Genomic DNA, 27,354 nt, shown 5'->3' with positions numbered 1-27,354 from the left:
GACTGTGGGGGGTGGGGGGGTTTGGTTGAGGTTTGAAATACTGTGTCCTATTTGCTTTGTACATAAAAAAACAAAAATAATAAACACATGCGTATAGGGGTGGCCCAGGTTTTGAAATGCTACTCGATGAAGGGTGTGCATATTTGCTTTAAAAAAAAAAAAAATAACGAGACGAAGAAGAAGAAACGTGGTATCTCCCTTAACTGCTCTCAGTTACCGGTATTATCCACTACCAATGTTCGTGCGGGAGAAAGAGGGAGAAAGAGGGCTCGTGCCTCCTCCATTACCGATTTTCTTCTTCTCTATAAATGATTCTTTCAAACCTTCCGTTGTTGCAGACTCTTTCAAACCTTCCGTTGTTGCCCATCTGCAGATCGCAAGAGAAGGAAGGAACTCTACAATTAGTATTTCAAAATAGTAGAGAAAGATACGACGGATTCACAAGTGAAGTAAATTTCTCCTGATTCTTTCTTCCTCTTCTTTAATTATCCGATTTTACTAATCAAATCTTTTGTTGAAGGCAGAGAAGAGAAGGATGGCCAAAGTCCAAGACACTAAGGCTCTGTACTGTAACGATTCTGTTTTTTTAACATGATTTTGGGGCTAGCACACTTTTTTGCATTTCTATTTTTTTGGAGTGATTCTGCATCTTAAATGTTGTATGGTAATCGCAAAAAAAAATTGATTTTGTAACCTGAAAGAAACAGAAACATGTATGATTTGTACTTAACAGAATCGTTTCTGCTAGAAACCAATATTTACATAAAGTGCCATCTTCACCATGGGTGTCAAAGTTGTGATTTTTAAATAAAATATAAGGATAGTCAATGGTTTTTTAATAAATTCTAAGTTATGAAAATCATTATTACCCAAATAACTTAAGTTGAATTAAGTTGAATGAGACAAATAAGAATATCTCCATATCAACAACATGGTGTTCACTTCAAATATGGAATATTTGGCCGTGTTTCCTTGCCATACGAAATATGAAATGTTTCAACAAAAATATGATCTATCATAATAACATAAAAGTATGAACAAGAATAAATTCAAGTATTGACATAATTCTTAAAGTATCTAATTATGAACTTAAGGGCATAAATTAGGTCTTCCAACTTAATTCTTAACTGCAAAACATGTCCCACTACTTCAAAGTTTAAATCCAATCATCAAAATGTAATCATGTAATTTGAGCCATTCCGGCTTTAATAGCTAACTCATTTGCAATCTTTTTCCTAAGATCATCCATCTGTCTTCTTTTTTCTGCTAAGCTTATACTAATGTGAGCCGGTGGTACATAATATTGAATTTCTTCAGGCTCCTCATTCCACCAATTTTCACCAAACTCCTTAAAACTCTTGTCTGCAATTTCTTCCTCCCGAATGAAGTTGTGAAGTGCACAACAAGCAATGACGATGCATGTTTGGGTGTTCAGTGGAAAACATGGCATTTTGCTGAGAATTGGAAAGCGCTTCTTTAAAGAACCAAAACTGCGCTCTATGACATTCCTAACAAAAGAGTGTCCATTATTAAATAGCTCTACTGCTGTCCTTGGACGTCTATTCCTATAATCATTTAGATGGTATCTTTGTCCTTTGAATGGCGTCAAGAACCCAGTAGTAGATGGATAACCAGAATCAACCGCATAATATTTACCTAGCACGTAAAGTGAAAAGTAATGAATCAACACAATATGTAAAATAGAGCATAATCAACTTGTGAGGTTAAGATTTAGAATGTACCAGGTGGAGGATGAGGAAATTCAAATTTAGGGTTATTCAATGCCTCATTGAATACTCGATAATCATTTGCAGAACCCTCCCAACTAGCGTACACAAAAGTGAATTTCATGTCAAGGTCACATGCACACATAACATTCCAGGTTGTATCTCCTTTCCTTCCTCTGTACGGTATTTGTTTGGATAGAGGTACAAAAGCACTAAAATGAGTGCCATCAATCGCGCCAATGCAGTCCTAGTACCAATACATGGATATTCATCAAATCAAACCACGTATAACCACAAAACAACATAATCATTGTTTTAATTATAAGCAACATACCTTGAAGAAAGGATAGAGCTTTGGTTTTTCAAGAATCTGTTTAGGGCAACGACTGAAGTTTGGAGGTTTGATATTCTCTTGTCCGAGTAGTATGAAAGCACGTAACACTTTCTTAAAGTGTTCACCTATAGTGTTAAGAGAACGCTGAAAGTGTTCTGCTATGTCTCTATACCTATCATTGTGACCAACGATAGATATAAACATTGCCAACTGCTCATCTACTCTTAAATATCGACTATCTTCCAACCAACCACGTTGTCGCATTAATGCTTCAAGGTTGAGGAAGACATGGTGTTCCATTTTATACTGTTCATAGCATCTATCTACATGTCCGTTTAGAACCTCACTCACTCGCTCTGGTCCTGTCAATTTACTATCTCGTATGGGCTCTCTAGTGTATAATGAATCACGTGCTTTCGTCAACAACATCATACACATCATGATTTCTGCATCAGTGTCATCCCTTTCCATTTGTTCAATGTGTTCCCTAGATGCGATCATTCTTTGATCCATTCCTATAATATAAAATTAGAAATATGGAAACACATCAAACCATAATTTTGAACAAATATCCAAGACACCTTAAAAAAATAAAGGAAAACATAGCAAACCATCAAAGTTAAAAGTAGTGTCAAAGTACAATGAACAAATATTCAGGACATCAAATACTACAGTTATAAAAAAAAGTCAAGACACAGTCATCCATAACATCTTAAAAAGTGAAGAAAAACATAGCAAACCACCAAAGTTAAAAGTAGGGTCAAGGCACAATCCAAGTAGAGTTATCAATCTATCTAATTAAAAGAACTTTTCAAGAAGCAAACTACTGAAGGGTACGAAGGAGTATTGACTTCCGATGAGGAGGGCATGAAATTAATGCTTCTCTCCATTGCGGGTCAGCCATTAACTTCCGAAGTGCTTTCTCGTATAGTGCTTCATCTAACTCATATCTTGACTCAAGCACCTCCATGGCCCTAGTAATCCCGTACATCTGTTCTGCATTTTGGGTTGAAGCAGTGGACATGCTCGCATCCCGTTCTACCCTTGATTTACTCATATCTTGAATTGCCTTGAATGCCATTGACCAATCATTAGACTTACTCCTCCTCCTTTTCGCATTTGGAGTCCTATCATGCCTATGCTTAGTAGCTGGCCTTTTTTCCACTGCTTCAGTTTGAGTGTCACCTAATGGAGTAACTTCATCAACGGAACTTGACTCATCACAAGATTCAATCATATTCCTATCATCATCGGCCCCCAAAGTTTCCAACATGGTTGTTTGAGTCCCACTTCATTCGCCGTCTACATATGTATCACCAAATACCATACATAGTTCTGGCCATTGTGGTAGTCCATGCTTCTTAAATCGTGCCCAAGTAGGGTTATCCTAATAAATAAAAAATACGCATAATCAAATACTTGAATTGATATATCCTGGCATTTCAAAATACTCAAATTAAATACAAATTGAGCATACCTTAATATGCGATTCCCAGATGGATTCATCATCAACAGTACAAGTTCTTGAAGCAGTATCCCAACCAAAACCAGTTGTCTCCAATAGCTTCTTAAACTGACTATAATCCTACCTCAGTTTGTTCACTTTGTTCTTCAACTGTATAATGGCATAGTTGACCCCAGTTTTTTCTTTAAAGTTATTGGCAATGTTGTTCCAACCAGCTTTATTAAAAGTCGAAGTAGTCCTATTTCCTTTCTTAACTTCCTCTACCATCAGAACAATAAGGGTGTCTACATTTGCTTGGCTCCATTTTGCAGTCTCATTAACTGCTTGTTTTGAAGTTGACATTTTCTCACTATTTTACCAAAAAAAGAAAAGAACATGAATTTAAAATCCAAATTGAAAACACTGATTTTCACCAAGGCCCCCCAACCCTTAATCTATGAAACCCCTATGACCTTACTCACACAGGGCTTTCAAAGGCCTTCAATGAGGTTTTGAATACATATTGGGCTGTACTAAAATGAACCAGTGGCATTCACAAGAAAACTTCACTTCAATTCACTCCAGTAATAAATTAGAAAGATGTTATATTGCCACTTCAAAAGGACTTCTACCACAATGCTACATATAAGACCTTATCCCTTTGAGTAAAAAAGAGAGAACCAAGGAATCAAATTAATGTAGAAGTCTTGAGGTAAATAATGGCCAAATAGATAGGAGAACAATACTATTACTTTTTGCAGTTTAAGTCAAGCAAAGCCCAAAGCTAGGGATTCGACCTCTGAGCATGAAATTCAGATGTTCTTCAGGATCAGAAAAAGAAAACCCAACGCAGAAAAAGCTAAAATATTGCACAAGAAAGAATGTTCAGTTACCTCAAATGGCTGAAAACCTCTCAATCTCCATATACCCTCGAAAGAATCACCTGCGATGTCAGAAACAGTTTCAAAACCCATCATCCACTGAATACAAAATAAGGGTTTGAGCAAAAAACTGTTAAGGAAAGACCCTATCAAAGAACAAATAAGAAGGATTAAAATTTGTACCGAGCAACAAAGAATCAAGGAGACAAAGAGGAGTAAAGAAAAGGAGAAGGGGAGAATCGCCTGATCCTGTCTCTCCCAACGATGACGCTTGAATCTTTGCAGTACTGCCAGAGCCTCCAGACCCTCGATCTGTCCGGTAATTAGCAATAGAAAACAATATCAGAATAGTCATAATTTAAAGAAGTATACTTGAATTAGGTTTCCTAAAATCCGTAGGAAAACTGAGAAATAAAAAGAACTGAAATTAGTAGTTATAGTAACATCCTTTTCCCCAAATAATAATATAACATAACAATCTAACCAAAGGCATATAACTTTAAACTCCAAATATGTTTGTTGCGGGGGAGGGCCAGAGAGAGAAATGAGTGGCAACAACAGGTGGGATAGCAAATCAAAGGAAAGCTGTGGAGAGGGGAAAGAAAGAATTGGAGAGAGTAGAGTTTCAGAAAAAGGGAGGGGCAAGGAAGAGGAAGAGAGAAGGCAAGAGAGGGAGGGAGAAACGAGCAAGATTGAGAGGGCCTTCAACAAGGCATTTTTTCCCCTGCAGTAAAATTTACCACTTCCCTTAAGTACCTGATAATCTAACAAAGTCGCATGATTTGCAAGCAGAAAAATCTCAATAAAGCGAGTGCCTACATGCACAAAAGTAACTGTAATAACATCATTCAACAAGCACCATAGTCCACCACTAAACCCCTCAGAGCCCAAGCTAGGGATAAAGCACATATGATATAAGAGGCTTGGGAAAAACATTAAAATCCAAATTTAAGCATCACGAATATTCCAAGTCAAAGGCTTTAAGATAGAAATAATAAAAAAAAATCACAGAACAAGATTCACAAAATTAGTAGGATAAGTAATTTCAACCTCAAAGAGAACCCCAAAGATAACTTCTAAAAATTCACAAGATTCTGATAGTTATTACATTTCTAAATTAGATCTTGCAAAAATATTTAAATTTACTTTTTAAGTCATTTTTACTCATTTCATGAATATCTAAGGACGAAAGAGGATAAGAGGTAGGGAGGGGAAATAGAAAGAAGGGAAATCAATTAAACAAAGGGCAACAAAAAAATAAACCCAAAAGTAACATACATAAAAAAGGGAGAAGGCAACTGTCTTCAACCTTCAGCCTGAACACAAGGCTGAAGAATATGAGACCTTGCGATGGGCACTACTCCACACACAAGACTCCAATCAAGGTAGCATTTTAAGGGTCGATAGTTAACCCTATTACCTCTTGAAATGTAGCACCAACATGCCCAAGTAATAGGCGATAAAGATGTGATAACTTCTGCAAACATAATGTAAGGCTGGATCACGAAGGACCTAGTCCCAGGTAGGATCTTAAACATGATCAATAAATCTTAATCACAGCAACCACTAGCAATAGAAACAAAATAAAAAAAATAGAATATAGAAGAAGAAGGGTTAGTGGACTATCTCAGTCCTGTGTCTCTCGCCAATGAGATCTCACTATACTTTCTCACAAACCAAGCATAAAGCTGTATTCTTTTTCTCAAATCACTGGTTGTTGCAACCTCTTGCTTTTATTTATAAAAAAAACCAATAACAAGAAAACAATAACTCTCTATGGCTATTGGGGAGTTACCAAAATAAAGTTGCATTGCAAAATAGAGAGACAACTAGATATAAGAGGCTTGGGAAAAACATTAAAATCCAAATTTAAGCATCACGAATATTCCAAGTCAAAGGCTTTATGATAGAAACAATAAAAAAAAATCACAGAACAAGATTCACAAAATTAGTAGGATAAGTAATTTCAACCTCAAAGAGAACCCCAAAGATAACTTAAGGAGCAAATTGAAGAAAAATAGAACAATAGTTCAAGGAAAAAGTGAAGGATAAAAAAAACCTGGATTGAGGAAATTGGGGCTTCCTTCCCTTCAGAGCTATAGACAAAGTCCTTGCGATTGAAAAAAAATTAAGATTATCCCGCCAAGGAAGGACACCAATAGTTCAATTAAGAGCAAAATATAACGGCCTTACTGAGGCAACTAATAAATGGATGGTTTATTCAAAAGCATAATAGATTTTTATGATGCAAGCTTCAGATTACAAATTTCAGAACAGTTTTGGAAGAGGAAGCATAAGCTTTAACGGTCAGTTATAGCATAAACCACTGGAATTAACAATGATTAACAATCGATAGCATAAACCACTGAAACTGAGCAAATCGATAGCATAAACCACTGGAATTAACAATGATTAACTCAATAACTAGAACTAGAAGTCTAGGACCAACATGGAAATCAAATCTGAGAGTTCTTAACAAAATTAGAAATCACAGTAGAGAAAATTTCAGAATTCTGACATGATTTTGATGGAGGAAAGATAGAGAAGAGATGGGAGAGATAATTAATCAAGAATCCATCTAATTTAAGGCTTTGAATCCTGCCAGAGCCTAACTTGGAAACCACCAGGCCTTCGCTACCAAATCTCATAGCAGTACAGGGTCAGAAATCAACAAAATCAGTAGCAGAGAGCTTTTCTTATTCATAAAAAATCATGGGTAGGGCAGAGCCTCCAGAGAGTGAAAAAATTTATTCATACAAAATCACTGGTTCGATCTCTTCGGATTTCTGCACCTGGCTGCCTTACCTTGTAGCCCACAGAGAGTGAAAAAGTTTATATTTTTTCAGAGATGAAGGCCTCTCTATGCTTCCCAAGCGAAATCGAAACTCTAACCTCTCTCCATCTCTCTCAGACAAATTCCGTCGAACACAAAATGGGCAGCTTGGAGAAGGAGAGAACGACGACAGGATGGGCAGCGAGAGACCCATCAGGGATTCTATCGCCTTACACATACAATCTTATGTAAAGATTGATTCAAATGTAATAGTAACAGTTTTAGTTTAAATCGTCTCTATAATCTCTTCTCAATCCTTCTCAAATGGGAATTTTTATTTTTTAAATTCTTGATCAAAACAAACAGAAACACAGGGCCAGAGGACGTGTTCATCAAGGTGATATGAGAGGAGGAGGGAGAAGAGACCAAGAAAGAAAGGGAACGAGAGTGAGAGAAAGAGAAAGAGAAAGAGAACGAGAAAGAGAAAGAGAGAGAGAGATCTTCGTTTACCTTGAAGATGGTAGATCGAAGATGGTAGACAAGAAAATTTGTACCAAGCAGAGCTTCTCGCCTCTCGCCTCTCATTTCCTTCTCGCCTCCTTCTCGCCTCTCGCCTCTCGCCTCCTGCAAGTGAAAATGGGGTTAGGGTTCCTTGAAACATAACAAAGTTATGTTTTGAGGGTAATTTCCCCATTTACCCTTCATAACTTATAAGTGATACCTATTTCGGCGCGTTTTGCTCAGAATGAATTCTAAAAGTGAAAAGCAAGTATTTTATGCTCCAAAAAATGAATTCAAAAGTCTCATAAGTGCCCCGTTCATTTCAAAAAAACAAGAAATTGAACCGGGCTTTCCATACAGGTTTTACCTCATTTCTGTTTCAAAAAAATAAAAAAACATCAGAACCCATTTTTTAGAATGTTACAGTACAGAGCCTAAGAGAGAACGGATGGTGAAGCTAAAAAAGGCTGCAATGGTGCGAAGAAGTACAGAATGATTCGTCAAGGGATACCATTTGTTTCAAGGGCTGCTGCTCATCTCCCCCACACATTCCGTCCTTTGGGGAGAGTCGGTGACTCTCCACGAAATCCTATCGTTATACTAGACGATAAGGATATCCCAGTGATTATCCTCGATGAAGAAGAACCAACAAATGAATCTACCAAAGGACTGCGAACAATTAAAATAGAAAAAGACTAGGATATCTATATTTCGGTTGTATTTATCTTCTTTTTTTTTCTTTTACCTGTACGTGGGTGTATCCATGGTTTTGCTTCTAAATTTCTGTGTCCAGAGATTCTCATGATATGTTGGTCTTATATTTGAATCAAATTGAGTATGGTGGATTGATGGAGAAGTAAATATTGCTTTAATTCATGATATGTTGGTCTTCTAAATTTGTTTATGCAAATATGTTTATGTTGATTTTGTGTTTATGAAAGTATATGGCCATTCAAAGCGTGTATTGAGTTGCGCATTTAAGCCAACAAGACCATTTCGCATTGTCACGTGTAGCGAGGATTTTTTGGTGAATTTCTATGAAGGACCACCATTTAGATTCAAGCAGTCTCACAGGTTTGATAAGCTTTATAAGCACAACCAGATTGTTATGATATTATGGTGTAAGAATTAGCATATCTCGATATAGCTGGGACCAATCTAGGATTGACTCATCAGTTGGTTCAAATAGATCCAAGTGGATCATCCAATCCTGTCGTGGATTAGGAAATTCAACCGCAATCAAAACCTTAAATGACATTCCTTTCATGTTTTTCAATCTAAGAAATGCAACTGCTAGAGCATGATTCTAAGTATCAATTCTGGTAGTTGCATTTAGGATTTCCCTCTGCACCAGCCCGAGTCCTAGCTCGAGTGGAAGGAGTCACCATTGGAAAAGCTCAAGTTCTAGTCTGAGTGGAAGGAATTCCTATTGCCAGAGCCTGAGTCCTTGCCCAAGTGGAAGGAATTCATATCATATGTGTCCCACTTCAACCCCAAGCGGAGGGAATTCTGCTTGGAATAGTCCCTTTCCTAGCAATACAAAGCCATGCCCTGCTTCTGATCGCAAAGCAGTAAAAACTTCAACAAAGACAGCTAGTTTGAAACCAGCTAGTTTGTCTGTTCCATTATTTCAGTTCTAAGGTCTCCAAACCCATGAGCTTGATCGATCTTTACCTCTTAATCTGCTTCTTTAACTCTGCTCCTCCTTTGAGACTGGGTGTCTTTGTTAGAGTCCTCACTGCACGCCTTCCACCCCCCTGTTTTAGATTGTAACTTCTATTTGACAGTTAAAGACTCCTAATAGTACTTCTCACCTTCCCATGAAATAAAAACAAAAATGATTAAAGGTCATAAATATCATCATAAACTCAACCCAACTGAGCCTTGTCACAACTAAATGGGGTTGGCCAAACAAATCCTGTTTTATGATCCTCTATTTAAGGCCATAACAGATGACAAATAGCATTAGGTAATGTAATTTAATATACCCAGCATGGATCCACAACTTGATGAACAGCAACCCAACCAGTAAGGTTTTGCACTTTAAAACATATCATAAGAAGTTGAATTTCATGTTTCTTTACTTCTCCTGCCTAATCTCCATATGAATGTTCACCGAGCAATTGATTTATATTCTATGTTTAAAAAAGAAAATAGTTATAAAAAAAAAAATCAACATTGTTGCCATATTAAACCAAAATATAACCACCAGGAGTGTCAATAACATTGATGACTTGGCCATCACTCATTGCAGTTCTTTGTAGTTCACAAGTGCTTGTAATTCCAGCAGGATTTCTCATTGACTTGAAAGCCTTCCTTCCAAGAATTCTATTGGTTGTACGTCCAACTAAAACAACAGTTCTAACATCATTAGACAAGCCAACCAACTCCCAACCATCATCTATCAAACTTCCACCAATTGTTTTCAATATAGAATTATCTGCAACCAAAAAAAGGTAATATTAACACAAATAACATATGAACATCGAAAAGCCATGTCATACATTCCATAGCTTTAACTTTCAACATATTTCACAAATTAAGACTCACTTAGACATTTAGATTTGGTGACGGATCACCTGGCAATATATCCAGTGCTGCTGTTACTCCAGGGCACCAATGCCTCATGACTACATATTTCTTGCCCAATTATATGAAGCCCACAAGCAGTTCCGATGCAAGGCAGGAGCAATCACAGGTAAGCACCCAAGGTTCTCAAACTAGTCCTACCAAGAGTCCAAATGAAAAAAAATTTAGTCATATAAAACCTTCATCTGCTTCTGGTCATAAACCGGCAAGGACTCTAACAAAGACAACTATTTTGAAACCATTAAGGACTTTAACAAAGACATCTAGTTTGAAACTACAGAGGCATTCAATGAAGAATAGGCCAGATATTGCTCAATGTTCTAGCTTGACCGCTGGTAGGGCTACCTGTTCATCAACTCTCAAGAATTCAAAGTTCGCTACCTTTTTGACACTTAGTCCAGCTGTAATTGAATCAAGGAACTTCAGAAAATATATCATATTGAACTAGTGACAAACACAGACAGTAACAAGAGATAAAAGTAGAGACCAATAGTGAAAAACTTCACACATCTCTCCTTAGTATCATAATTAAAAAAGAGAAAATGATAAAGAAAGAAAGGCTTGGATAAATTTTAAAAAAATGTGGGGAGAGGAGTGGGGAACAACTTTAACAAACCCAACCAGTAATGCGGTTTCGAGAACCTTACCGCTAGGCATTCTCATATGAAAGCTGTTACTTGTTTTCTATTGACTCTAAAAATTATGGGCTACATATTGAGTGAAATAACCTCATATAGCAGAAGTCAGAGGAACCAAGAATGAAACACTTAATATATTATGACAGCTCAGGTCAATTAGATATACTACGGTGGAATTCATTGGGAAGAATGAATGTCTATATATCATAATACTTGTTATGGTCTTATTATAAATTGAAAGCCAAGAAAACTAATTTGTATTTAAGCACACCACATATTTGATATACAGTATAATTTCAAATTATGCTTGCGACCACAAATTGATGCTAAGTTTAAATTATAGCAGGGTTCTACACCTAGAACAAAGTTAATTGTACAGTATCAATTCAACAAACTGACCCTATGAAAACATTGGCTGCAAGAACCAAACACATCATTGTGGAAAACATACATAGAAATAAAGGATGAGCACAATAATAAAACCAAAATATACTTACCAACCACACAACCAAGCTGTATAATTCCAAGAATCTTGATGGATTCGAACCATCATACCCTAGGAAAAGTCCCAGGTGCTCTTCCATTTTTGAGCTAAAGATTCACCTACAATCTAAAAATGTTAGATTTCAAGAGACTATATGATGGATCATGGATTGATGACATGCAATCTTTGTTCGACAATAACTATTTTATCTTTTCAAGGATGAAAAAGATGTGCACTTCTCATTTGCAGGTTGTGCTAGGTTTAAGAACCCATGGCCATGAGTGGCCATAAATTGGATTTGCTGACCCACAAGATAAATGGATAATGTGTAGGTTGACTCATTGGACCCTGCTAGTCCTAATAACATTAATTGATTGTGTCTTCTTCCAGTCCATACAAAATAACAAGAATTCTTTCCCAAAATAGAAAATTTCTTCAAGATTGATCAAAATATTCATGGCCAGTGATGAAAATTCAAGCTTCAATCAGGTGTAGACTATAAGAGTTGAGTCTAAGTAGAATATGAACAGTAACGGAGTGGCCAACTAAGTGAACCCATTGTGCCCTAAATAGTAAACTGTTAAACTCAGTGCTGTCTCCTAGATTCATCAGTAAGTAAAAGAGCTGATTGACTGGTTTGAGTTAGGGAGGGAGTTACCACATCCACTGTTCAGACCCTTGTTCTGGTGTTCAACTCCTATTTGTGGGAATCCCAAATCCTAGTTAATATTTTTACTATGAAGTAATATGGAAATCCATCGAAGTACCTTGGAGTTGGACAAAAATCAAATACAAAATTTTACAGAATAATTGAATTTTGCACTTTCAAGTAGATTATGAATTAATAACTGGAAGAAGAAGAGATAAGGCCAAGAGGGCCTCAATCCTCATAGGTAAGGCATTCATCAGTAGCGGGGTTGTCCTTGCAGTAGGCCTCCAGTGGGTCGGTTTTCTTCTTTTTTTGTCTACCAAAGATGGCTGCTGCACTCACCTCTTCCACCTCATCCCACACCGCTGCACACTCCCTGCTTGTTGGTTCACCAGCACATGCCTCCTCTGCACCCTTTACGCTCTCTGTCACCTTCTCCAATATCCTATCTGGTGCAGTCCTCACGTACATGCCACCACCTCCTCTCCCTCCCAAGTTTTACTGCTGTTTCATGTTCATGTTCATGTTATGTAAACTGCTAATTACTTGGCTAAAATTAAGTAAAAGAAAACTAAACAGCAAATATATTCAAGTAAAATGTCAATGGAAATCAATGTGCAGTACTCATATCATTAACCAGTACATAATAGATAGATATAATAGTTTCTAATTTCAGCAGGTTTGGAGTGCTTGGACCACCCTAGGCATTCAATGGAATTCAACCTGAGGGTCTCAAAGTCTTCTGAACTCTACAAATCAATCCCTCCTATATAAACGAACCACTACATTTCTGGATTTTCTAGGCTATGGGTTTGAATGTATCCTTGTTGAAGTAATGTTTGGAATACATTAATCAGGTACTCAACTTGCAGAGAAAATGTAAAGATGAAAGAAAAATGGAATCTAAAATGAGAGGAGGGGAAAGGATACCATTGGCTACCTAGTACCACCACCACCACTCGAAATGCAACAAGAATTTGTTGTATATGCAATCTTTTAAGCAGACCAGAACAATAGAAATGGGACATCTTTAGAGTCAGCCACTAATGAGATAAAAGAACAAGAAAACAACATTATGTGCATTACCTTAGTAAATGGTCTATGCAGATTGACTCGTGTGGTACCATTCAATATTGGGAGGATCTACAAAAGAGTCAACGACTTGTTATGATACTAAGATATGGCATCTCAATATAATTAAAAGAAATAAAAAAGAAGGGCAAAAACAAAGTATTACTATTCAAATCTATTTGCATTGGTTGATTGAGCAACTGGGTATTTGCAACCTTGGTATTTGCATTAACCTAACAGATTTAGAGGAGAATTTTTTTTCAATGTTAGTGACAAATAAGAAATTGAAAAACTACTATAATTATTTAACAATAACATGTGATGAAGAAAGATAAAGACTCTCACCCAACTACACCTAGTCACGTTATGCCCTATACCATTGCAACCTGAGCAATGATAAGCCCTTCTGTTAGAAATATTCTCCGTGACTGACCTCATACAAGAATTTTTAAGCCTCCCTCTCGTTGTAGAGCACTGTCTCGGATCCATGGCAGAAGGATAGTCCTGATTCAAAGATACGTCAATGCCGCAATGTGATCCCAAATTGAAAGTAAAAGACCCAACAGCTGGTTCCAATTTCAACACCTCCTCTAAACCTTCACTCAAAACTTTTAGTGCAACATCAAATCTCTCTTGGGAAAGAGATCCTTTAGTGGCTATCCGGTTAGCAATGTCATGAAGTTTCCACACAGGTAGGGGTTGTTCTTCAGATAAGCCCTCAACATGTCCACTCCCACTACTATCATATAGGGCAGATTTTGACCATCTAGGCAAAACATATTGTTGGGGAATCTGGGATCTATCAGTTTTCACATACACTTTAAATATATGCCCCTAGAGTAAGCCTTTCTGCTCGAACATCTTGCAATCACAAGTGGTAATTTCGGCCTCTTGGTTGTCTAGCACATAGTTCACGTTATTCTCTTGATCCCTATCCAACAAAAACACCTCGTACCTCTTAACTGAGATTTCCCAATCACACTGCCTAAGCCCAAGACCAAAACATGCATACCACTCCTCCGTGAAAACCCTGAACACCTTTGCCGTATAAACATTTGCGGCTTGCTTCTCAATATTATGGGATGTACGACAAGAAGGAGTTGAGGTGATGCAACCAAAGTCTGCCTTAGCTTCTTTTTCCCGTATTTTCTTAATAGCCTCTTCATATTGTGTCACAAATTCATTAATTGGGGTGGAAGGTGTGAAGAAACCTTTAAAGTAATTGTTCATTGATTCCGCTCTTTGTGTCGTGCTCATACCGGCAAAAAAAGTATCAACAAAATAACATGACACCCAATGCATGCGTATTTTGTATTGCCTCCTCAACCACTTATGCTCCTTTAAATTATACCTCTGAATCATACTAAGCCATCTCGTCTCAAATTCAAATGGTGATTTTGAATCATTAATGCAGCTCTTATATACTACTTTCAAATCTGTATATTTCTTAAATAAAGGCCTCATGTGAATGATCCTATGCTTCTCCAAATGCCATCCACATAGCCGATGGACAGTAGATGGAAATACATGCTGGATAGTACTCATTATCCCTGGATCTTCGTCAGTGAATATTGCCTTTGGATGAATGTTGTGCATTGCTTGAAGCCATGTCTGAAAAAGCCATATGAATGAATCCTTCGTTTTATCGGCTATCAAGCCACAACCGAACAATATACACTGCATGTGATGGTTAGCACCAGTAAATGGAGCAAATGGAAACTTGTACTTATTTTTATTGTAAGTTGTGTCAAACACAATTACATCACTAAACTTCTTATATTGTTCTCGTGCACGACTATCTATCCAAAAAATCCCTGTCAACTGTTGCTCCTCGTTGACACGGATTGCATAAAAGAACCCCGCATCTGTAGCATGCTTTCTATCTAAATAATTGATGGCTTGTTGACAGTCAACCCCTATAGACTTTCTACGCTTGGTCTTAAACATATTCCTGCAACGGTCCTCAGTTATACCAACATGTTGCTCTCCACCGGCCAACTCTTTTAGAATTATCATTATTAGTGATTGTCTTACCCCACACCTCTGTAGGTGTTCCAGTAGTTGCATTGTACTTCTAGTAACTTTTCTGGTGTGAGCGAAGTCTAAATACATCATTCGGATTCACTATTGGATGGTTGTGCTCTGTTTCACAAAGATCCACCACCCATTTTCCATTCCTGGACTTGATCCTCATCACGGCTTCACATTTGGTTTTCTTTGTTGCACGAGGTGTATAATTCAATCCCCTCCGCCGCTTATCATTACACCATTTTTCACCTTGGTTTGCACAAACAAATGACCTAGCAAGGATATGATTATCAACTTTTGAGCGCTCCACCCTAAATTTTCGTACTGAAAAACCCATTTGCCTTGCATAGTTGTTATAGTGGTTATATGCATCATCCTCAGTCTTGAATTCCTTGCCAACAAATGGTTCCAATTCATTAATGGAAGTTCTTGAAAGTGGGATCTGATCATCCCCTTCGAAGCCCAAATTGATGGCTTCATCGTTGGTAACCTCCTCATCAGTAGACCTAGAAGATATGCTGTCACCCCCATTTTCATCACTTTGAACAAAACTATTTTCTTCCTCTTCGGGACTAGAATTGTCATCATGCACATCATTTTCTTCTTCGTTGGATGTGCTATGGTCCTCCCTCCCAACAATCAATTCGTCACTCTGCCCAATTGTATTCTGGTCCATTCAATTGTTTTCCAAATCAAATACTTTATATGCATCTGAAACACGAGTAGTACCACTCGATAAAGGAACATGACCTGCTAATGACTGCTCATCTAACCAATTCCTTTCCATTTCCCAAAAAAATGAGTTATACTGCAGAAACCTGTAATAAATATGACCAAATCATTTAATACTGAAAAAATCGCAATAATTAATTTTGTAAATTCATAAGCTTAATAATTTAACAACTAGTTTGGTTATTAAAGAAATTTGTTTCATAGTAATTGAACAATGCTAATCTTCGCTAAAAAAAATAATAGCTATAACCATCCCTTGCACCAACACCACTACTTTTTTTTTTTATCAAACAACTCACATTTTCTACCTATATCATACACCTTAACTTTCAGTTATATCATGAAGTTTCAATTCAAAACAGAGGTTGAACAGAAAAATAAAAATTCAATTTTAACAAATAATCAACTCAGGAACGAAAGATAATATAAACTTTTTTAAAGGAGGTAATGCTTACTTGTAGAATGAAATAAAACCACTTCTTCAATCGGGATATTGGTAGAGCCCTATTCTGCTGAGCTGCTGAACACTAAACCAGTGGTACAAAACGGAAGATATGAAGAGAGATGGATGCATCTAGAAAGAGAGCAAGAGATGTGAAGAAAAATAACCTGAGAAGTTAAAAGACAAGGATTTAACAAAGAACTAAAGCAAGCTTGTGTAGACAGCCAATGATCTAACTAAAAATGAAAAAAAATCAAAAAATAGTAGCAACAAAAGGACCTTATTTACAGTTAGGAAAAAAAAGTTCCATAGAGAACAGTAGCATGTAAGTTTTTGTCCATTTATAACCAAGTCTATTTTGCTACTGTTCCCATTGTGTGTTTTTATGGACCCTATATAACCCCTAATTGTGTGTAACTACAACATTCTTTTACCATTTAGCTTGATATACCAAGTAAAATGTTAGTCAAATGTCTTCACATCATTCACAAAATATAAAGTTAGGTATAAGAGGGAATTGAGTTAGTTCTCTTAAATCTATCTTCTCTAAAGTTGCACTCAAAGACTACCATTAGTTTTAATTAATACATAGAATAGATACATGCAATTTTTTAGAGAACAGAGTAACAAAAAAAAATCCATTTTTATTTAGTTTTTACTTGTGAAATCAATACTAAGATTTGAGGTTGTAAGTTCCTAAATCAAGATGGTGTTGTTCTGTAAATAGGTATGTTGCTACTGATATTCCAAGTGACATTCTAGTACATATTGGAGATATTAGTTTCCACTTACACAAGGTAATTGATTCTCTGCTCTCAAGACACTTTTCCAAGCTTCTGAAATTGAGATCATAGATTAAATGATAGGTTTGTTTATAATTGTTTATAATTTGAAATTGGAGATGAACTGATGGGGATTTTTATAATTTAAAATTGGTAAAATATATGGATTCCGTTTTTGGGTTTATAATTTTTCCCCCTTCCTATTGGAAGTATCCCCTGCTTTCTATGAGTGGAAGGATGAACAGGATCATATATGATTCGCGGGATGCAGACCTGAACAAGATAATAATGGATGATCTTCCAGGTGGAGCTGATGCATTTGAGCTTGCTGCAAAATTCTGTTAAGGAATTGCAGTTTATCTCGAAGCTACAAATATCTCAGGCCTTAGATGTGCTGCAGAGTATCTTGAGATGACAGAGGACTTTGAAGAAGGAAAACTGATATTCAAAACTGAAGCCTTTCTGAGTTATGTGGTCTTGTCTTCATGGAGTGACTCCATTCTAGTGTTGAAGAGTTGTGAGCCACTCTCTCCATGGGCAGAAAACCTTTAGATAGTACATACGTGCAGCGAATCTATTGCTTGGAAGGCTTGTGCCAACCCAAGAGGTATCGGGTGGGCTTATACAGGAAGACCCACAAAGGTCTCTAGTCCAAGCTGGAATGAGATGAAAGAATCAAGCCCCAATACGAATCAACAGGTTCCTCCATATTGGTGGTTGGAAGTTGCCAGAGACAGAAACCTTTCCTTGACAAAGTTCGAGGTCCTAGCAGAGGCCTTACCCGAATCACCAAGAACTTGTGATGATGGACTTTATCGTGCAGTTGATTCATATCTAAAGGTAATTCAAGGTTTTGCTTTTTCTGCACAGTTTGCTTTTTTCTCTTGGATGTACCTTCAGGTAATTCAAGTCTTGAGTTCCTTATCTCCTGTTACAAAGGTTTAGCCTTTCTGCTCCTATGTAAGTTGATTAATATTTGATGATGAAATTAACATATGATAAACATGAATTCATCAATATCAGATATCAGTGACGTAACGAACAAATTAACCTGATGGAAAACAATTGCAATGATTTGTATACAGCAGAAGAATTACAAAACAAAAAAGCTGACATGATAGAAAACCAATGCCATAATTTGGATAGAACATAATTCAAAAAATTATAGTACTCTTATCATTACTATTTCATTGAATAGGGCTCTTGGTAGCAGATACTAATTCATGTGAAGAACCGGTAGTCATATTATGACCATACATATATGTAAATACACACAATATATAGGCAGATAAGTTCATTTATCTCTCTCTCTCTCTCTCTCTCTCTCTCTCTCTCTCTCTGATTGGATTTTATTTCTATTTATAAACTCACAGGCTCATCCAACACTCTCTGAACATGAGAGAAAGAGGCTCTGCCGGCAGGGACTGTCAGAAGCTGTCCATGGATGCTTGCGTGCATGCTGCAAAAAATGAAAGGCTTCCATTGACAGTAGTGGTACAGGCCTATTCTCTGAATAGATAAAGATAAGCAATGCCATAGCAAACAACTCCCTGAAGGAAACTGGGGAATCTCATTACCGGCCAATAATATCATCTCGCAATGCCTTGCTTGAAGGGACTCCACAATCCTTCCAAGAGGGCAGACAGTTATAGTCTAGGACTGCATCACAGAGTCTCACCGATGATATCTGTATCTCGCCAGTGAGATAAAAATCTCACCAGTGAGATAAAAATCTCACCAGTGAGATAAAAATCTCACCAGTGAGATAAAAATCTCACCAGTGAGAGTTGTATCTCACCAGTTATATCTATATCTCGTTGGCCCAAAGGGCGAGTGGTAGCAGCACGCACTGTTGGTGCCATTACAAAGTCTTTGAACTTTTTCTGTTCTGATTTTCTATTATTATTGATACCAAGGTGTTTCCTGTAGTATTTAGAAAAAGATTGGAGACGAGAAAGACGGGAATAAGGAGCAGGCCGGGAGGTTTGATTCCATTCTTTAATTACGTACACCATAAATAAATAAAAAAATTGAAATTCAGACTTTGTAGAAGTAAGTTCAGAACAAGTGAAGGTAAATACCTGATTTCTATGTTCTATATTTTGTTTCCATGGATTGCTTTGACCCAATTTGTGTGAACTGCATTGTGTTGTGAAATTAAAAAAATTAGCGAGATGGAGACGGATCATCTACATAAAAGAGGCCAGTTCTAGAGAGAAACCATTGATGGAGAGACAAAAAAAAGGTTGCAGAGAGAGCGAGAGAGAGAGAGAGAGAGAGAGAGACCAACTGTCAGTATTCCACTCTTCCTTATTATTTGGAAGGGAAGAAGTTGGGGTAGTTACGCTCACCATTCCGTGACCTTCACAGCAGGTTAAATATAAGAATAATCTGATTTTTTCACCCTAAAAACTGGAACCGGTTACAATATAAAAAATTATTTGATGGTTTAGATTCATTCTTATTAAATGGACGGTTTATATATTAAAGAAAGTGAAAATAAGATTGCAACACGTACGTGCTGCTACCACTCGCCCAACCAAAAAAAACAAGAGTAGGTTCCTAGAAGGCAGCGTGGCATACACCAGCGTGGGGTCAAATGGGAGCATTAGTTGAAGCATCAACATGGGGTAGGATTTGTGGTTTTCATGATTGGTGGGGTAATCATTTCATCCGTTTGGGTGTAGGGGTCATGCAGTATTTTAAGTTTCTTTCTTCCTAAAAAAAAAAATTTGATAAATATCAATCTTCACCCTTCACTAAAAAATAGAAAAAAGAAAAACGGTGATCTTAGGGTTTTTTTCTTGGTAAATTACTCAGACCTCCATTGTACTATGACTCAATTACATGCACATCCCCTATTGTCTCCACAAATACAACCATCCCCTATTATCTAGCACTATTTTTTGTTTCAGGCCCAATAACAAAAGTGGTACTAGTAATGCGTAGGATAGCACATATGGTCAGAGTAAAAGGATCTCAATTTTATAATTTCAGGTCGGACACTGATGTAATTCAATTTCTCTACTTAATGAGGTTTTTCTCTCTTAAAAAAAAGAAAAAAATTATAGCCATCCCACTTTTGATGATATTATTAAAACCTCAACCTACTCAACCCTTATTTGAATCCTTAACTTTTTGAACATCCCATTTTTTATTCCTTCCTCTCAAGTATCCTCATCCACCTTTATTCATGAGGCCTTGGAACTCGTTGGCAACCTGCAAGACCTACAACTCTTACCCTCAACAACTTACAAGCGAAGGTAAATTAACAGCTACTCTTCCTCTCCTCTCCTTTCGATTCTATGAAATAAGGGAATGATTCAAATTAAATTTGTTATGTTTTGAGAGGACCCTTGCAATGAGAGGTTTGTAGAGATTAGACAATCCAAAATAACACAATGTTTTTAAATAACTTTGTTGGTCCAATGGCATTTGAGGTTGTCACAGTAGTGCAGGTGTTGTCATTGTTGTCAACAAAGTCATGGTTAACACATTCACACAGAGCAGCCATCAGTGACATAGCTATGGTAGTGATGTGTACAGCTGGACAGTTGCATAGATGGCAACATAAAAGGGGCAGTAGCATGGCAGTGCTAGCAGAGATAAGTAGTGTTGGTAGTGTTTAGAGTGACTCGGTAGAGCTTCTGGGTGAGCTGGTAGTGTTTGATAAGTTATGGTAATGATTGAGTAGTGTCGGTTGTGTTAGACAACTACTAGGGTAGAGCAAGCACTGATATGGCATTCAAGGATAGCATATCAATGATTCCAAGGCTTATATGCTTAGTTGGTAATGTCTGGGGAGGTCAGACAATGACTAGGCAGATGGGTCAATATTGGAGACAATTTTGTAGGCTAAATGGCATATTTGAAAGGTGGCATGTTCTAAAGATATGTAGAGTATCAAGTCATCTTTCCAACACACCTTTGCATCAATCTAATTTCGGATGAGGGAAACACTAGAAGTGTTTGAAGGGCAAGTGTTCGAAGAAATTTCCCTAAGAAGTTCATTTCACTTGTGGACTCCACTGTAACTCCATTGTATGATGTTAATGATGTGAACAATGCTATAATGGCATGAGGTGGTCAATGGCATGTCATGGTGTTGATATGCATCCATAGGTGTATGCATGAGAATGCATGGCATGATGATATGATGATGGGTGCATGCATGGTATGATGGTTGTGATGGCATACATGCATGGCCAATACATGATGCATACATGAGATGATAAATGAGATGTATGGTGTGGTATAGTCATGCGTTTAGCTTATATCAAGGGCATTTTGATCCTTTCCAGGTGCTTAAGGAGGCAATGGCTATGGTTGGTGTTCACTACAAGGGTATTTTGATCTTTCCAAGGTTGCTCAGAGGGTAACAGTGGTTGAAATCTCACTCAGGGGAATTTTAGCCCTTCTTTTTTATTGGATAAATAAATAATTCATTACCAAGGAGGAGAATATACAAGAGGAAGGAGGGAGGCCAAAAAGGAGTAAACCCCAAACAAGCTAGCCAAGGGATACATCAATTGGGGAGGGGGATAGTAGTGGCAGGGAGGCCCAAAAGACAATAATAAGCATGTTCCTTGGGGTGTCACGAACCGGGAGGAGACGGAGAGATCTGAGTTTGAAAGTAACATCAAAATAGATGGCTTTCCAAATCCATTCGAAGGAATGGGAGTTGGGGTCCATCTATGAAGATTACATTTCATCCGAATGTGATTGATGGTGGCGTAAAAAGTGAGCTTCCTGATTGTGTCACATATGGTGGAGCCACCGAAGGTCATGTCAATCCAAATCCATTCCCGGGAGAGGGAGAGGATGGGTCGGGGGAAGGCCAACAAGAGCAGAGGACCTTCTTCCAAATGAAGGCAAAAAAGGGGCAAGAGAAGAAAAGATGGTCAACATCTTCAATACCATTCCAGCACAAACAACAGGAGATGGAGATCTGGATATGGCAATAGTTGAGGAAAGCATGTGTAGGGAGGCAGTAGGAGAGGGCTCGTCAGGTGGTAAAGCTACGGCGAGGGATGTGCCCTTTAAACTAGATGATTTTTCAATAGGGAATAAGAGGGTCTTTGAAGCGGATGAAGTTTCAAGCAGAGGCGGAGGAGAATAAGCCCGAGGAGGAGGGCATCCAATTAACAGAATCTTGTAATCCTTTGTGACCAGGGGGTATTGGAGGGAGGGAGGGAGACAAGGAGGGGACCAACCATTAGGGGAAAGGATGGAGGCCACAGTGGTGGAGTGAATTGAACCAGAAGAGGAGATGATTATAGGAGAGACTAGGGGAGAAAGATGCTAGCAGGGTGCCAGGGGTCCAGCCAAAGCAAGGTGGAGGAGCCATTACCAATATCACAGGAAATGGCAATAAGAGTAAGAGGTGTGGAATTAAGGACACAATGCCAGATCTACGATGCATAAGGAGAAAGGGTGACAGTCCAAAGGGAGTCATTTTTAAGAGGGGCGGAGTAAATCCAAGAGACCCAGATGCTATGCTGCTTGGAGACGATCTTCCAAATGAGCTTGAGGATAGCAGTAGAGTTGACATCCTTGATTTTACACAGGCCCAAGCCTCCTTCTGCCTTGGGATGATATATATTAGATCAGCTCATGGGGTGGAAGAATCTGGTGGCATCGGATCCTTTCCAAAGGAAGAAGCAGAGAAGAGAGTCTATGGCCTTGCAAGTGGAAGTAGGAAGTGAGAAGATACCAGACCAGTATAGGTAGAGGGATTGGAGGATGGATTGGATGAGGACAAGGCGATCAGCATATGAGAGAAGCTTTCCTTTCCACAAGTGAAGTCATTTCCTGATGGAATCAAGGATGGGGGAACAATGATGGGCGAAGAGACGAGAGGAAATAAGGGGGAGACCAAGGTACCAGATATGGAGGGATCCTAGGGAGAAACTGGAGATGTCAAGGAGCTGAGCTTAATGTGCATCAGAGACACCCGATAGGAAGAGGTTGGATTTGAGGAGGTTGATTTTCAGACCATAAAGGGACTCGAAAAGGTGAAGGGAGGTCATGATGTTGGTGATGGAGGTTGGGTCAGCTATAGAGAGGATCATGAGATCGTCAGCAAAAGCTAGGTGGGTTAGAGAAAGGGCTTTACATTTAGGGATGGGAGAAATAAGGTGATGGTTAGTGGAGGATTGGATTAAGTGGAAAAGAACTTCGAAAGCTAGGCAAAAGAGGAAGGGAGAGAGGGGGCACCCTTGCAGAATGCCCACTGCCGAGGAGAAATAGCCTGCAGGACTCCCGTTGATGAGGACTGAGAAGCGGGGGGTGGAGATACAGGTGTGGACCTAATGCACAAAGGAAGGGGGGAAGGACATTTGGAGAAGGACTTTGGAGATGGAAATCCCAAAGGATATAATCAAACGCCTTATCAATGTCTATCTTCATGAGGGCAGCAGAAGTGTGGGATTTTCAATTGAAGCCTCTAACGATCTCATGACAAAGGATGATGTTGTCAGAGATGCTTCTTCCAGCAATAAAGGCAGATTGGTTTAGACTGACAAGGGAGTCGATAACCTTTTGGATCCGATTAGCAAGGATTTTGGCAATGAATTAATGAATTTGTAGAAAAGATTGTAGAGGAAGACGGGTCTGAAATCCGATATGCACTGGGCACCATCCTTCTTGGGGATGAGATAAAGGAAGGAGTGATTTATGCCACAGTTTTGGGAAGGATTAAGGAAGAACCAACGGATGGCAAAGATGAGATCATCACGGATGATGTGCCAACAAGTGGAAAAGAAACCCATGCTGAAACCATCAGGGCCAGGAGCTTTATTAGACATGTGGCGAAGGACAACAGAGAGGATCTCGTCATCCAATGGGATGGTTTGAAGACATGGCATGAGATGGTCAGGAATAAATTTATTTAGCATGTCTAGGAGTGTCCACAACACCACAACCACATATACTAAAAATTATCAGAGTTTGCAGTGGATAATAAAAAATTAAGTAAAAGTTCATATTCACCTAGTGCTTCTATGTGGTACATGATACCTTATGTACAATGATTCACAACATTATATACAGTAATCCATATATATTACAATAATCCAAAATATTAGAATATATACACAAAATATCTCCCACTTGCCAAACCATCAAACCTCTCTCCCACTTGTCCAAACCATCAACAAGTCTCCCAGTTGTAGTCTGAACCATAAAAAACTGGTTTCCATAACTATCCATATATATACACAATAGAATGATCATATACATCAGTTCTTAGAAAATGTTGTCCACCATAAACACAATCATCACACTCGCAATCAGGCCCATGACTAAATTCATCATCCTGAATACAAGCCAACTGATCTATAGCCATAGCATCATACTCTGAACTGGTAATCTATAGATCAAAGGAAAGGGGGGTGAGCACTGAAAATGTTTAGTGAGGGGTGGGGTAGACAATCACATGCAACCATTTGCAATGCATGCAACACACAAAAAGATGATGCTCATGATTCCATTTATTTAACTATACTGCTCCGTAGTCCATTTCTAAGTCTCATCACTTATGGGTAAGGATGTGAATTTGTAACCGAAACCGTTTGCCAAAACTGCACCGATCCGTTTACATCGAAATCGCAAAACCGTTTAGTAAATGGTGCAGTTATGATTTCAACTTTCAAGCCGATTAGCTAAACAGGTCGGTCGATTTTAACCGCGGAACCCGTTGGTTTCAAACCAAATTGAAATAGTTTAAAACCGTTTAAACCGATCCGATTAATCCGTATAACAATTAAATAAAGAAGGGGCAGTAATCCGTATAACAATTAACAATTAAATTAATTGCCCATCCTGCTTTGGTATGATTTATTACAATTCAGTTCAAGTTTAGGCTTTAGATCATGAACTTATATTACTATGTTATTATGTTATCATAGGTGGGGTGTTTTGGCTGAACTACCTGTCATTTTAATATTTTATGTTGTAGAAGGCTGGATTTGGATGTTGTATGATATTAGTTCTAAATGTTTGAGAATGGCCATGCAAAGAAATAGCACTAGATTATCAAATTAAGACATACCGTCGTTAATATAGAATCTCTTATTTGTGGTTGCCAATTATTTTTTGATAAGCTTATAATCTTCAATTTAGAGGTGGTTGCAAGTTATAACAAACTGATTGTGAAATGTTTTACAAACCATATGGAATAAACCGAAACTGAAACTGTTTAAAACCGTGAAACTGACACCATTTAGAAATCATGGAAACCAAAATCGTTTACTAAATGGTCACGGTTTCAGAAAGTGGAACCGTTTAGTAAATGGTGCGGTTATGGTTTTAGTCAAATAAATGTGAACCGAACTGATCCGCACCGTTTAAACTGAAACCGAACCGATTAACATTTTTACCTATGGGTATAGTGCTACGCAATGTAGGTGGCCTTCCCTACCCTATACGTTGGGCCTCAGGAATATAAGCTCGTTGTAGGTAGGAGCTAGCCAGTCCCGGTAAGAGCCTCGATCCCCCGACTAAGCCCTAAATGGTAACCTTGTATAATAATATCCACCAGGCATATAGTACGTCGTATCCTATCTCATATCCATCTCTAGTACAGTCTGTCGTACCACTCAAGTGCACTAGTGATCAAGCAGCCACATATGTCCCTACGGACAAGGGGTGTAGCACTTAGGGTTGTGATACCTAACCCAACATACTAAATAATGCACAACCAATCAACCAAATCACACATGCAAACATAGGCACCTGTACGTGACCCATCTCACCTGTCTTACCTTCCACATTTCCTTTCCATCACTTCCATCATAACACAATTGCAAAATAAATGCATATGCACATACACAAACAATAAATGCATGAACAACAATTAATAAACACACTAAAAGAAATAAGGTTAGGGGTACCCACTCACCCCGAAAATCAGAAACAGTTATCTCTCCTCCTGGTTCTGAATAGGCTCCCTCACAGCAATTTGGAACTCCTAAAATTAGAAATTATACATACATTTATTAAAATAAATTTAACTTCATTCATTCCCTAATAGGGTCATTTACTATCTCCCTTATAGGTTCTACTAGTACCCTTTCAAGCCCACAGATCACTGCTAAAAACTGAGGGCAATTTGGTCTCTGGAAGCCTAACCGGTTAGAGACTCTAGGATCAACTGGCCGGCTTGATGTCTCCCACTGGTTGTCCATTTTCTGCAGAAATTTGATTCTGCCAGTTTCTCTGTTGGGTTTCACCTTTGTTTTGGTCAAATCCCCTCTATTCATGAACTTTATTCCCATAACAGTGTCATATTACTTCAATTCAACTCTTTTCTTAGTCCATCCATAAATTCCATTTTTTATTTCTTATTTTAAATATCATATTCAGCAAAAATTCAGATTAAACCTCAATTTAAACTCATTTTCACTCAAAAGCATGAATCAAGGTGGGATTTGCATGATCGAGCCTCTAATTTGATGATCTAACCTCAAATGGAGTTAGCATGCATATAATCCACCATTAATTTTACTTTGCAAGTGAAGGATCAAGCCTCTAAACATCTTGCATGTGCATTCTTGAACCTTAAATCAGTAAATAAAAATGGGATTTTATTTTATTTCAAGGATATTTTCCTAATTTAAGAACTCAAGTGAGAATTCTCACATTTTAGTCCCAATCGGCCATGGTGCATACAACCATTTGCATAACTTTATATTTCTTCCAATTAATCCATCAAAGAATAGAAAGATTAAACTCTATAAATTCAGATTTGTTGTTGAAATTTCCAGATTTTCCTTTATTCCTCATATCACAGCCCTTTCAATCTCTGAAATTTTCTCATGTTACAAGTTCATATGGGCGAGATATCCTTACCTATTTGCTGAACTTTCCAACAGCAACCTGAGTAGATTGATCTCTTCCTTGATCTCCCTCTCTACTCTTCTCTTCTCCTCTTCTCCTCTTCTCCTCTTCCGTTCTTCTCTTCTTCTTCTTCTTTCTCCTTTCTTTCTCTTGCTGTCCAAGTGAGAAGAAATGGGGCTAATTGGTCGGTGGTGGCCTTTTATAACCGCACTACCCTTACTGGAATGTTCAACTAACTTATAGTATCATAGATATAATAATATATATATATATATATATATAGATATATGTAAAACTATAATTATTCCATATTATAAATACACATTAATTAATTATATATTATAATTTTTTATTTTATAAATTTTATTATTTAACTTATTTTATCATAATAGACTTATGAAAATAGGCCCACATGTCAAATTTCAAAAGTGGGACCCATTTC

At 37.8% G+C, this 27,354-nt stretch overlaps 3 protein-coding genes, 2 long non-coding RNA genes and 1 pseudogene across 6 annotated transcripts; 1 reads left to right on the top strand and 5 right to left on the bottom strand.

Moving 5' to 3' along the window:
- Positions 1 to 1,101: 1,101 nt before the first annotated feature.
- Positions 1,102 to 2,512, bottom strand: LOC122081571 (protein ALP1-like). Its single transcript, XM_042648748.1, has 3 exons — positions 2,062 to 2,512; positions 1,743 to 1,974; positions 1,102 to 1,656 (listed from the first exon to the last, which is right to left on the bottom strand). Exons 1-3 carry the CDS (start codon positions 2,500 to 2,502, stop codon positions 1,181 to 1,183), a joined length of 1,149 nt encoding a protein of 382 aa, XP_042504682.1. The 5' UTR covers positions 2,503 to 2,512; the 3' UTR covers positions 1,102 to 1,180.
- Positions 2,513 to 3,065: 553 nt separating this feature from the next.
- LOC122081572 lies at positions 3,066 to 7,765 on the bottom strand. 2 transcript variants are annotated; one of them, XR_006141118.1, is made up of 5 exons: positions 7,670 to 7,765; positions 4,570 to 4,698; positions 4,399 to 4,448; positions 3,539 to 3,875; positions 3,066 to 3,448 (listed from the first exon to the last, which is right to left on the bottom strand). It is a non-coding gene; the product is annotated as an uncharacterized LOC122081572 (long non-coding RNA). The 2 variants fall into 2 exon arrangements; XR_006141117.1 differs by lacking the exon at positions 7,670 to 7,765 and having other exon boundaries at positions 4,570 to 6,112.
- Positions 7,766 to 13,925: 6,160 nt separating this feature from the next.
- LOC122082038 (protein FAR1-RELATED SEQUENCE 5-like) lies at positions 13,926 to 15,107 on the bottom strand. Its single transcript, XM_042649540.1, has one exon. It carries the CDS (start codon positions 15,105 to 15,107, stop codon positions 13,926 to 13,928), a length of 1,182 nt encoding a protein of 393 aa, XP_042505474.1.
- A 58-nt stretch (positions 15,108 to 15,165) lies between these two features.
- Positions 15,166 to 15,795, bottom strand: LOC122082037 (protein FAR1-RELATED SEQUENCE 5-like). The gene has a single exon (XM_042649539.1). The coding sequence runs from the start codon at positions 15,793 to 15,795 to the stop codon at positions 15,166 to 15,168; it is 630 nt and encodes a 209-aa protein (XP_042505473.1).
- A 968-nt stretch (positions 15,796 to 16,763) lies between these two features.
- On the top strand, positions 16,764 to 18,727 carry LOC122082036 (annotated as a pseudogene).
- A 5,456-nt stretch (positions 18,728 to 24,183) lies between these two features.
- Positions 24,184 to 27,056, bottom strand: LOC122081239. Its single transcript, XR_006141046.1, has 3 exons — positions 26,925 to 27,056; positions 25,975 to 26,043; positions 24,184 to 24,444 (listed from the first exon to the last, which is right to left on the bottom strand). It is a non-coding gene; the product is annotated as an uncharacterized LOC122081239 (long non-coding RNA).
- Positions 27,057 to 27,354: the final 298 nt, after the last annotated feature.

Source organism: Macadamia integrifolia, chromosome 6 (assembly GCF_013358625.1).
Source record: "Macadamia integrifolia cultivar HAES 741 chromosome 6, SCU_Mint_v3, whole genome shotgun sequence".
Classification (NCBI taxonomy): domain Eukaryota; kingdom Viridiplantae; phylum Streptophyta; class Magnoliopsida; order Proteales; family Proteaceae; genus Macadamia; species Macadamia integrifolia.
This window is presented reverse-complemented; position numbering and strand designations above follow the sequence as displayed.

What these genes read in the sequence shown, in the direction of transcription:
- LOC122081571 (XM_042648748.1), bottom strand. Translation starts at nt 2,502, where the DNA reads ATGATGTGTATGATGTTGTTGACGAAAGCACGTGATTCATTATACACT. An exon ending in AGCTCTATCCTTTCTTCAAG is followed by an intron (nt 1,975 to 2,061) that starts GTATGTTGCTTA and finishes TATTGGTACTAG; the next exon opens with GACTGCATTGGCGCGATTGA. An exon ending in ATTTCCTCATCCTCCACCTG is followed by an intron (nt 1,657 to 1,742) that starts GTACATTCTAAA and finishes TTTACGTGCTAG; the next exon opens with GTAAATATTATGCGGTTGAT.
- LOC122082038 (XM_042649540.1), bottom strand. Translation starts at nt 15,107, where the DNA reads ATGATAATTCTAAAAGAGTTGGCCGGTGGAGAGCAACATGTTGGTATA.
- LOC122082037 (XM_042649539.1), bottom strand. Translation starts at nt 15,795, where the DNA reads ATGGACCAGAATACAATTGGGCAGAGTGACGAATTGATTGTTGGGAGG.